Source organism: Bos javanicus, chromosome 16 (assembly GCF_032452875.1).
Source record: "Bos javanicus breed banteng chromosome 16, ARS-OSU_banteng_1.0, whole genome shotgun sequence".
NCBI classification, from domain to species: Eukaryota; Metazoa; Chordata; class Mammalia; order Artiodactyla; family Bovidae; genus Bos; species Bos javanicus.
In genome coordinates this window covers 21,986,345-21,998,550 of record NC_083883.1, presented here as the reverse complement: position 1 = coordinate 21,998,550, position 12,206 = coordinate 21,986,345, and the positions used below count along the sequence as shown (strand labels likewise).

The 12,206-nt window shown below is 35.9% G+C and overlaps 1 protein-coding gene across 5 annotated transcripts in view; it reads right to left on the bottom strand.

Annotated features, from left to right (window-relative positions):
• SPATA17 (spermatogenesis associated 17) overlaps nt 1-12,206 on the bottom strand; it is a 243,061-nt gene that overhangs the window by 51,350 nt on the left and 179,505 nt on the right. Inside the window, exon 10 of one of the 5 annotated variants that reach the window (XM_061382210.1) lies at nt 9,360-9,740. The exons of the other annotated variants lie outside the window; for them this stretch is intronic. Coding sequence (XP_061238194.1) covers nt 9,711-9,740 — 30 coding nt within the window. The 3' untranslated portion in view covers nt 9,360-9,710. Of the gene's footprint in view, nt 1-9,359; nt 9,741-12,206 lie in introns of those variants that run through there. 5 annotated transcript variants of the gene reach the window in all.

Here is a 12,206-nt window from a genome sequence, read left to right as displayed (position 1 = left end):
TGTGAGCAAAATCTTTGCAAATAGCTCTTGGAATAGATATAATAAAAAAGTTAACGTTAACACTTGTATCTTTACAACCATGATGTGAAATATTTTCACTACTTTTGTACCTCAGAGTCTTTTTTCCTTAAAGTCAGTTGCTGCCCAGATTATCAAGTTATCACTTTTTAGTCATCTGAAATTTTGGTTGTTAATATGTTAACATGCTAACAGAGGTAAAATTTTCCCTAATAGTTTACAATCTCATCATAACCACCTAAAAAGTAACTCACAAATGAATCCAGAGTTAACGATGCAAATATCAATCTGGCACTTCTACAATAGAATTTACAAACTGTAGCCCTCTCAAAAGCAGTCTGGGAGTATGGTTTCCAGCATCTTGTTAGGATAAATATGAATGTTTAAATAACCCCATGAAGAATGCTTTTAGGAGAAAATATATTGCATTTAGGTATAATTTGGAAAATATGCAGTTAAGTATGTTAAGAGAAATTAAATCCCCAACAATAATTTTCACAATGGAACAATTTCTTCAAATGAATTCTCAAGCAGGATATCTGGTCTGTGAAATTCACGAGTAGAGTTCCATGCACTCCTTGGCACACATTACATAAGTGATATGTAGTGATAAGGAAACACACAATTAAGAGAAGTATTTGACTTCTCCTTTATTTTTGTGGTATGTGTTGTTGTTGGTTCCCTTTGCCATTTTATAAGACTTAAAGACATTTTTTAAGCACCAACTTGGAAATTTACCAAAATTTTTTCAAAATACTATTTCATAGTGCTATAAAGTCAATTCAAAGATACAAAAGACTATAAAATGTTATCTGTACGTTTAAAATCATCTTGATGGCAAGCTTTCACATATTTGTCTTAGTGTAACACAAGTTAGATGGTTGATAAACTTCAATATTTAATTTGTATAATATTAAAGCGTAGTATAGGAAATATATTTAAATTAATAAAAACAAATTAATCTTTTAATTATCTAGGACTCAGCCGATTTATTAATGTTAGTTTACTATTACTTTCTTCTCTTGGGATTCCCTGGTAGCTCAGCTGGTAAAGAATCCACCTGCAATGCAGGAGATCCTGGCTTGATTCCTGGGTTGGGAAGATCCCTGGAGAAGGAAATGGCTGCCCACTCCAGTATTCTGGCCTGGAGAATTCCATGGACTGTACAGAGTCAGACACAACTGAAGCAACTTTCACTTTCTTTTAACTAATTTTCATTGGAGTATAGTTGCTTTACAATGTCGTGTTAGTTTCTACTGTACAGAAAAGTGAATCGGTTATACATATATCCCCTCTTTTTGGATTTCCTTCCCATTTCACTCAGCACAGAACACTGAGTAGAGTTCCCTGAGCATTGATACTATCCCTGAGCTGTTGGATAGCATCTTGCCCACAGTAGCACTTCTTTCAAAATTGGAGATAATCCCTTCAAACCCTGCTACTGCTTTATCAACTAAGTTGATGTCACATTCTATTGATACATCCTTAGTCATTTCAATAATTCTACATACCACCTTCATCAGGAGTAGTTCTCATCTCAAGAAACCACTTTCTTTACTCAGCCCTTAGAGGAAACTCCTTATTCATTCAAGTTTTATCAAGAGATGGCAGCAATTCAGTCTTCAGGCTCCACTTCTTCAGGCTCCACTTCTAAGGCTTGTTCTCTTGCTACCTGAAGTGACTTCCTCCACTGAAGTCTTGAACCCGTCAAAGGTATCCACAAGAGCTGGAATCAGTTTTTGCCAAATTCCTGTTAATGTTGATATTTAAACTTCTTCCTATGAGTCACAAATGTTCTTAATGGCTCCTAGAATGATGAATCCTTTCCAGAATGTTTTCAATTGACATTGTGCAGATCCATCAGAGGAATCACTATCTATGGCAGTGATACCATACAAAATGTATTTCCCAAATAATAAAACTTGAAAGTCAAAACTACTCAGTTCATGGGCTGCAGAATGAATGTTGTGTTAGCAGGCATGAAAATGATATTAATCTCATTGTACATTTCTGTCAGATCTTTTATATGACCAGGTATGTTGTCAATTAGCAGTAATTCTTTTTTTCAATATACTTTTAACATTTATTTCTCATCATCCCATGGAGTACAGTCACAACATGGAAACTTCTTGGGGGCTCCTCTGTGTTGACCATATCATATTTCAGCCAAGAAAGGTCCAAGTAATTTGGTTTCCGATCCCCCTGTATAACCACCCTCAACTCGCCACTGCCAACTAAACCCCTTCCAACCACTACAAAACAATAAGACTTTTTTCAAAATAAAACCACTACTGATTTTCAAAGAAAAAATTCCACCATTGGATATGAAAAGAGCATTACCAGGATTTGATTTTCTTTCTCAATGGATAAATTTATGATCATATGAGATAGGAAAAACTACTTCTAATGAATCCTCTGGTTATTAGAGTTTGGGTGACATACAAAGGGATGAGTAAAGTTTGTCTCTATGTTTCAATGAGCAGCAATATTTTGAAAGGAAATTTTTTTTCAGAGCAGTAGGCCTCAAGAGTGGGCTTAAACTACTCAGTAAACCATGCTATAAACAGATGTGCTGTCAACCAGGCTTTGCTGTTCCATCTGCAGAGCACAGGCCGAGTAGACTTAGCATAACTCTTAATGGTCCTGGGATTTTCAGACTGATAAACAAGCACTGGCTTCAATTCAGTCCCCAACTGCATTAGCACCTAACAAGAGAGTCTACCTGACCTTTGAAACTTCGAAACAGGCAGTGACTTCTCCTTTCAAGCTATGAAAGTCCCTGATGGCATTTTCTTCCACTATAAGTCTGTCTTATTTACACTGAAATTTTGTTGCTTAGTGTAGCAAGATCTTCTTGACAACTTGCTGCAGCTTCTGTTAATACATTAGCACTTGGCAGCTTCACCTTGCAGTTTTATGTTATGGATATGGCTTCTTTCTTTAGACTTCATGAACCAGTCTCTGCTACCTACAAACTTTTCTTCTGCAGCTTTCTCACCTCTCTCAGCCTTCAAAGAACTGAAGAGAGTTAGGAGATTGCTCTGGATTAGGCTTTGGCTTAAGGAAATGTTGTGGCAGTTTGACCCTCTATCCAGATTAGTAAAACACTCTCCTTATAGGCCATAAGGCTGTTTCTATATGAACTAGAGCAGCACTTTTAATTTCTTTCGAGAACTTTTCCTCTTCATTCACAGCTTGGCTAACTGGTTCACGAGGCCTAGATTTCAGCCTATCTTGGCTTTAGACATGCTTTCCTCATTAAGCTTAACCATTTCTTGCTTTTGATTTAAAGTGAGAAACGTATGTTTCTTCCTTTAGAACATTTAGAGACTACTATAAGGTTATTAATTGACTTGATTCCAATATTTTTGTGTCTCAAGGAATAGGGATGCCAGAGGACAGGGAGAGAAATAGGGGAATGACCAGTCAGTGGAGCAGTCAGAACACACACAACATTTATCAATTAAGTTCATTGTCTCACATTAGCATGGTTTCTGGTGCCCCCAAACAATAAAATAGTAACATCAAAAATCACTCATCATAGAATAACCATAAATATATAGTAATAATAATACTAAAGTTTGAAATATGGTAATATTTACCAAAATGTGACACAGAAACATGAAGTGAGAAAATGCTGCTGGAAAAAATGGAGCTGATAAACTTGTTCAACAAAGGTTGCCACAAGCCTTCAATTTGTTTTTTAAAAAAATGCAGTATCCAAGAAGTGTGATGTGGCAAAGTACAATAAAATGAGCTACGCCTATAGCTTTTACTATAATGTCACTGTGTGAAAATAGGGCTAATAATGGTTAAATTTTAAATGATACAGAGAGTATTAGAGATTTAGAAGATCATCATAAGTGGTCAAAACACATTAATGAAATAGAAAATTTAAAAGATCATCAATACAATAACAGCTAAATGTACAGTATTTACTTTGTTGGGTATTCTTCTACATAATTAATATGATTTCCTAATTCAGGCATCATAACAGTGTAAGGAAGGTAAAATAGTCCGCTTTCCAAAGATGAGAAAACTCAGATACAGGGAATTTAAATAAACTGCTCAAAATCAGGCACAAAAGCAGTCATTTGAAACTAGAAACTCTGACGCCAGGATAATCTGATAGAGCTGGTGTCTTTATTAGAAGAGGGAGGACACCAACCACAGCACTCTCGCTCCCTGGATACACACAGAAGATGCCGCGAGGACACCAGGGGAGGAGAGCCAGCAAGCGAGGCCTCACCAGAAACCAGCCCCGAGAGCATTTTGATCTTGGACTTCCGGGCCTCTGGATTGTAAAAAAACAAATACAACCCACCCGGCCTGTGGTATTTTGTTATGGCAACCTGAGCGGACTAACATAGTAACCAAAGTACATATGAAGAACACAGAAGGCTGTATGACAACAAGAGAGTGTTAGAAAATGAATGGGAAAAAAAAAGAGCTTTTCACAATCACAATAAAATATAAGTTTCTTAGGAATAAGTCTAATAATAAACGTGTAGAATCCATGTGAGAAAACTACAACTTCTACTGAGAGGTGTGTGCTCTCGGAGAAGAAAGTTCAACTTCATTAAAATCAAGGACATGCTAGCTAAAACGTAACATCGCATCTATCCAATCGGCAAAAAATCTTAAGGTTGACAATAATAAATAATGGAAGGACTACTGTAGTATCACTGTTGTGAACTAAATCTGAATAGTTCTTTGTAAAATATAATCTTATGGAACAAATTTAAAAATGTATTCAATATATATCCTATAATCAGTAATATGTTTCTCTCATGTGAACCAGGAGATTTATAAAGGAATCAACATAATAGTCACATCAAAATGGTTGATTAGAGCAGCTGCAAATAATGCATATTTTTCTCCAATAAAATGGATAAATTGTGGCAACTCACGTGTGGAATACTTTACAACAGTGGAAAAAATTAAATGCAAGTAAAGGGCTTCCCTGGTGGCTCAGCTGGTAAAGAGTCCGCTGCGAGGCGGGAGACCTGGGTTTGATCCTTGGGTTGGGAAGATGCCCTGAAGAAGGTAAAAGCTACCCACTCCAGTATTCTGGCCTGGAGAATTCCATGGTCTGTATAGTCCATGAGGTTGCAAAGAGTGGGACACGACTGAGCGACTTTCACTTTCACTTTCACTATACATGGTAAGAGAGCTTACCAAGTGGTGCTAGTTGTAAAGAACCCACCTGCTAATGCAGGGGACATAAGACATGGGTTCGATCCCTGGGTAGAGAAGATTCCCTGGAGGAGGGCATGGCCACCCACTCCAATATTCTTGTTTGGAGAATCCCATGGACAGCGAAACCTTCTACAGTCCATAGCGTCACAAAGAATCGGACACAACTGAAGCGACTTAGCATGCATGCATGCATACACAGTAAGTGTGAGGTATAGAAAGCCGTTTGAAAAATACGCGTGATTTGATTTACACATTTATACAAATACATTTATATAAAATGCCTAAGATATGCAAAACTAGCTATTGCTCAGGAATACAAATATGTAATAAAAGCATAAAAGCAAAGGAAGTATTTACAATTCAGGATAGCAGATCTCTCTCGTTGGAAACAGAAAAGATGGAATCATTGAAGTAACACACAAGACTTCTAAATAACAGGAATGTCTTCTCTCTAAGCCAGGTAAAGATTTCACTAATTTATTATTTTATAAATAATATTCTGGTATTCTGTATCATCTTGACACATAATAAAGATATTTTTTTAATGTACAAACTATTATGTATAAAATAAGCTATAAAGTTATTCTGTACAACACAGGAAAAATAGCCAATATTCTACAATAACTGTAAATAGAGCACAACCTTTAAAAATTGTGAGTCACTATGCTGTACACTTGTAACTTATATAATACTGTACATCAACTACAACTTTAAAAAAAAAGCCTTAAAAGCCAAAAAAATTAAAATTCAACAGAATAAAACATATATATAATGTACAAAAGTTTGGTGCATTAAAGAACAGAGTTAATATGAAATAATAAAGATTCTGCAAATATTTCACAGCAAATTAAAAGCTAACTAAATGAAGTACATAATAATAGAACCAATCCCCTTTATAATAATTCCACAGAATTAACCATTTGTTATTATATCTAACAAAAATATTTCCAATATTTGAGATAAAGTATCGGTATGTTCAGAAAAGTGGAGGTTTCAGGGTCTGTGACCTAAAAATTCTAGATAAAAGATGTTAAGATCTTTTTAATGCATAAATGACCTGGGGAAAGATCAAGGGGATTCCTTGGAAGAAAGAACTGACAAGAAAGTGCATTCCAGTGAGCATGATAGGCAGCTTATGTCACATGGTATACACACATCCATAGAGTTCCAGAGTCTGGGCACAGTATGGCACATGATCAAGAAACAGACATCTGGGCTTTGGGTACAGCAAGAGGTTCGACCAGAGAACAAGGTATAAAATCCAGCATTCCTGAAAAATAATATTTTCAGTAGATGAAGTAGAAAAAGAAAAAGATCCTATTAGGGAGACTTTGAGCATATATAACCATCTCACCCTTGGATCTGAGTTGAGTAGAAAAAAGTAAATAATTAAGTTCAGGAATCACATTGAGATTAAAAACTTTCAGAAAGAAAATATATAGGCAAGCCGCAACTCCTCTAGGTGTCAAACAAAGATGGTGCCCTACAGCATAGGGCACAGCTGCACATCTAGGGCAAGCATCTTACCCAGGGTGATGTAAACGTTACAGACCTCAGAAGGAAACGTTTGCCATAGTCGCTCTTGGGCTGTACAGTTATTAATCTAATGGAGCGATCTCTCAATCTCTTTGTGACAATTTTATTTTATTGTCACAAAATAAAATTTTTTTAAAAAACCGTTTACCATGGTTCTTATAAAAATGTGTTACATTACGTTTGCTCATCACTCAAAGGTATTATTTTAGACTCAAACACAAACTGAGTACTTAGGTTGATGTTGTTTAATCGCTAAGTCGTGTTTGGCTCTTTGCGACGCCATGGACTGTAGCCTGACAGGCTCCTCTATTCATGGAATTTTCCAGGCAAGAATACTACAGTGGGTTGCCATGCCCTCCTCCAGAGGATCTTCCCGACCCAGGGACTGAACCCACATCTCCTTCATTGGCAGGCAGATTCTTTACTGCTGAGTCACCATGGAAGCCCACTTGGGTTAATAATTAAAGACTAATATGGTCAGTTCTAATCTACTGAAAATCTTGGAAACATCACTGCATATATTAATATCATATTTATTCATGAATTAAAATTAAAATTAGAAACTCTTGAACTCATTTTTAAAACTATAATTGAAAATTTCCACACAATGTAACAAACCTATCTGAAACAAAATATTGATGAAAAAGCTAAGGAAGTGTAAATTTATACATCTCAACATTACACATCCAAGCTATTCTATAGGTTAAACACTATTTTTCAATACAGTGTAACACAATAGTGGTTCTGTCCTAAAGGCATAATAAACTAGAGTATATGCAAAAATGTATGCATATTCAAATGCACAATACTTTATAATAAAAAACTGTATACGCTTATATTTTCCCTGATGGTTGCTGACCTCTGGAATTCAGGTACAAGGATAATCAGAGGGAGAACGCTGAAGAAGTTCAGTCCCAGATATATCATCAGAGAGACAGAAAAAGCACTTAAACTGAATATTTGATTATTGAAGACCATCCTCCTAAGCAAAATATTTTCCCTCAATTACATTTAATTATTTAATTGTTTACATTTGCTAATGAAACGAAACAACCCAAAACAAACAACGGTCGGGGGCTGTTTTCAGCAGACACATAATCATCCGTCAGCGTGTACAGAAAGATTCTTAAAATTATATGAAGCTGGTCTGTTTAAAGAGAAAGGCATATTTTATCCCAATCAATGCATAAGAGTAAAATTACCCATAACTGAGGCCTGTTTCTCTGATGTACAGTTCAGCTGTAATGATCCCCACACACTGCTCCTGCACATCAATTATGATAATCATAATCACGGTCGTTGAGCTGGGTGTTCATTATTATCAGGATGCTGGTGACAGCAGATTCAATCACCGGGTGCCATGGGCAAGCAGTCACAGTCCCACCCAAGTTTCTGCAGACAGCGACGTGCCACATTAAATCTATGATGTGTTCCACATCCCACTCCATTCCAAACGCCGTCGACGGTAAAGGTCAACTTTATGTTCTGTGCAATATGCTTAGGCTCTCTAAATTAATTCTTTGGAGTACTAGATATTTTTATGCTTTGTAGCTTAAAAAATTCTGTTTAGGACCAAAATGCATGTGGAAATAACACAAAAGGGCTGATCTACTGCTGTAATTCACCTATAATAAGGCATGGGAGGAGAAGCTCTGTCAACATGAACCATCTTAAAAGTCTCTTCTTGAATTTTGCAAATAAGGGAAAACATGAAGTGGTTCCTATAGTCAGTTGTCCAAAATGCATATGAAACTCATTCTTATTCAGATAAAGGCCTGAGACTATCGTTTCTGCTTCAGTAAATATGAACATGTTCGGATGTTTTGACAATCAAAAGAATGTTTTCAGTAGAAAATTTTTTCTTGGCCAACTCTTTTAGACCTAGTCAGATAGATGAAATTAATGGTGACTGATAGATTCTCCTTATTTAATTTCATTTCTCTTTCAGATATTGAGATCAGCGCAACAAAGAATTTATAAATACAAAGTCTTTGCTGCTGCTGCTAAGTCGCTTCAGTCCTGTCTGACTCTGTGCAACCCCATAGACGGCAGCCCACCAGGCTTCCCCGTCCCTGGGATTCTCCAGGCAAGAACACTGGAGTGGGTTGCCACTGCCTTCTCCAGTGCATGAAAGTGAAAAGTGAAAGGGAAGTCGCTTAGTTGTGTCCGACTCTTAGCGACCCCATGGACTTCAGCCTACCAGGCTCCTCCGTCCATGGGATTTTCCAGGCAAGAGTACTGGAGTGGGGTGCCATTGCCTTCTCTGACAAAGTCTTTAGGTGAACTTAAAAAAAGTTTGACCATTTAAGACACAGACCTAGAATCTAACAGTTAACTTAGAGCATTTTACAGTTAGATAAAAGAAATATGAGTAAATTATATGATATGTATACTTTATTATTGATTTCTATAAATTCAAAAAATGATATATATATATTATTCTTCATTATTGAGTTTCATACTGTCAGGAAAATTATATTATTTGCTCTTAATCTGCTGACTTTGTGATGTCTTTATATACTGTTCATGTTAATAACATGAAAATAAAACAAAAATATTAAATACTATTTATTAACTGATTTAATATGAATATGATTAGAGAAATAAAACATTTTACTTTTCTCTCAATGTATACCCTTTATCTTAGTTGTATAACAAATGGTCTGACAGTTACAACCTCCATGCTTAAATAAACAAAAGAGAAAAAAATTCTCCAGGCACACAAACTTAAAACATGATGCAAAGAGTGGAGAACAGGAACCAAATATATTTGTTTCTTAATTTCAGTAAATCTAATGCATTCAACTAAATCTTATGTGTATTTAAATGTTTGTAAATAGTCCATCTTCCAATAGAAGCAGCATAAAACAACACCAGTCTTTTCCCTCTTCAACATTTTGAACTCGACAACTCACTAAAACAATCCTTCATCTACTAATAATCAATAAGTTGTGGTCTCATGTCTCCAAAATCAAACAAAGTTTTATCTAAAATAAAGAAAAATCAGTGGGCTTTTAATCATTTATTGGGCAGATCACTGAGCAGCAAGTCAAAACATAAAATATTTTCATAGAAACAATAGAATGGCTACCCTTGTACTTTGTAGAATCTATTGGCTACACAGGAATAATTTGTCAATCTAATAAGGTTATTTTAAGAGATCAGAGGAAGCGGAAAAGAAGGAAATGAGGAATAAAATTAAATTTGCATTTAATATCTTTCTATGTGATTTTGTGCAAGTGGATTAATGATTTATTAAGACATAAGGAATCTCTACACTTTCTTAGTTTTCAGGATCTACAAGAACGATTATTTGTCATTAACTTTCCAAGTATGTGTACTTTCTAAAAGTATACAGAGGCAACAATGATTCCTCCAAAAGAACAAAATAAACTTTTTTTTTTTAAGTGAATATCCAAGAGTCTCTATAACTTGATTAATCTAGTGAGATGAATGCATAGTCTTGGAATATGTCAAACATATGAATAAACCTATGGCATAAAACCCAAAAGAACCATATTATTTTAGGAAAGAGACACTGGCGCAAGGATTTTTCTTATATTGAAGTAGCGCAGTGTCCTAAGATAAGTCATTTACATTTTAAAGAAATGAAATGAGGATTTCCTTGAATTAAATAGAATGGTGACGGCTAAACAGCAAAAAATAAAATTCACGTCAAATAGAAAAATGAGTTGTAGATCACATTATGTACATTCAAAATACAAAATTAAAAGGTTTAAAAATCATATTTACCCTATATTCTGAATGGCTGCATATTAGGTAAAAAACAAATGCCTGGCATAGTCTTGCTATGGATTTTTTATGTAATAATATTGTTATCAACTTTCAGGTTTATCAGTCAGTGGACCAGATTGAACTACTCATTGTACATATTCCTTATGCCATGGAATTAATGTTTAGTGTTCTAGAAGACCATTAAAAAAAAAAAAAAAGAAGACTTAGTAGCTACAAAAGAAAAATCGACTTCCAAAGGAATCCAAGCACGAATTCCCTTTGACAATGCCATTATTTACAATGTCCTTAAAAAAGAACTTTTCTTAGAATTTGGTAAAGAAAGATCTCATTTCCCTTAAAGGTCTAACATGTTTCTTTCACTTGAGCAGTGAGGATGCCTCTGCAACTCTTGTTCTCTGCATCTTAGATTCCAACAGGTTGTATTTCCTAAGTCTCTGGCCACCATAGTCACGTGCAAGCATGCTCAGTTGCTCAGTCATGTGAGACTCTTTGCAACTCCATAGACTGCAGCCTGCCTAGCTGTTTTGTCCATGGGATTCTCCAGGCAAGTATACTGGAGTGAGTTGCCATGCCCTCCTCCCAGTCCCCCTTTATTTTGTGGGCATAGGTGCTCTTCTCATCTAAGATTGTTTCCCCTTGTTTAAATTTCTAGAATATGGCCTATGTTGTATTTACCACTTGATAAGGTGCCTTCGGGGTCTTTCCTGGTGGCTCAGGAGTAAAGAATCCACTTGCAATGCGGGATACATGGGTTTGATCCCTGGATTGGGAATATCCCCTGAAGAAGGGCATGGCAACCCACTCCAGTATTCTTGCCTGGAGAATTCCATGGCCAGAAGAGCCTGGCGGACTATAGTTCATAGGGTCGCAAAGAGTCGGACATGACTGAAGCAACTTAGCATGCACGCACACAAGCAAGGTGTCTTAAGTCCTTTTGGTAGGAGACTGTGTGTAAATGAATAAATCCTCATTGACAGACTACTAATAGAAACAATAGGCCTGGTAGTGTATGGAACTCAGTAGCTCTAGGCCCTTTCCAGAATATAATTTCCTGCTCCACTTTATCTGTATAATTTTGATATGAGTAAGTTTGAGTTTCTAATTGCTAGACAATAGGTTAAAAATCTTTGATCAGTAAGAACTTTCCTTGTTACCTCCTATTGTATAAGACATGTAGGTAGGGGTTTTCCCATTTTAGAAATTTTTATTTAAGTGCTAGCAACTATAATTCTGGAATCCAAAAGTAAATATTTATCTGCTTTTTCCTTTTCTATGTCATATATATAGATAGGGTATCACATATATCTCCCCTTTCTTCTTTCCTTCTTCCCTCTTACCCTCCCTCTTTCCTTTTTCCCTTCCTTTCTTCTTCCTTCTTTCCTAAATACCTATCTACATATACACGAAGGTTGAAAGAAAGCAAGGAAGCACTGATCTCCATGCCTGAGAGTTAGCTTAACTCTATTCCACAGATTCAGACTTGACCCTAATTGGCTTTGCCAAAGCTAATGATCCATGCCATTGACCACAGGGTGGCCGAACCATAAAACACAAGAAGACGACAACAAAAAAAATCCACAAAAAAACTTAAACCTCTTACTGACACAGTAAGCTGCACTATCTTCTTATAAAATAGCTAAAAATAATTCTGTAACCATGAAGATGTTAGTTGTAATGAGAGTATATTTGCTATAATC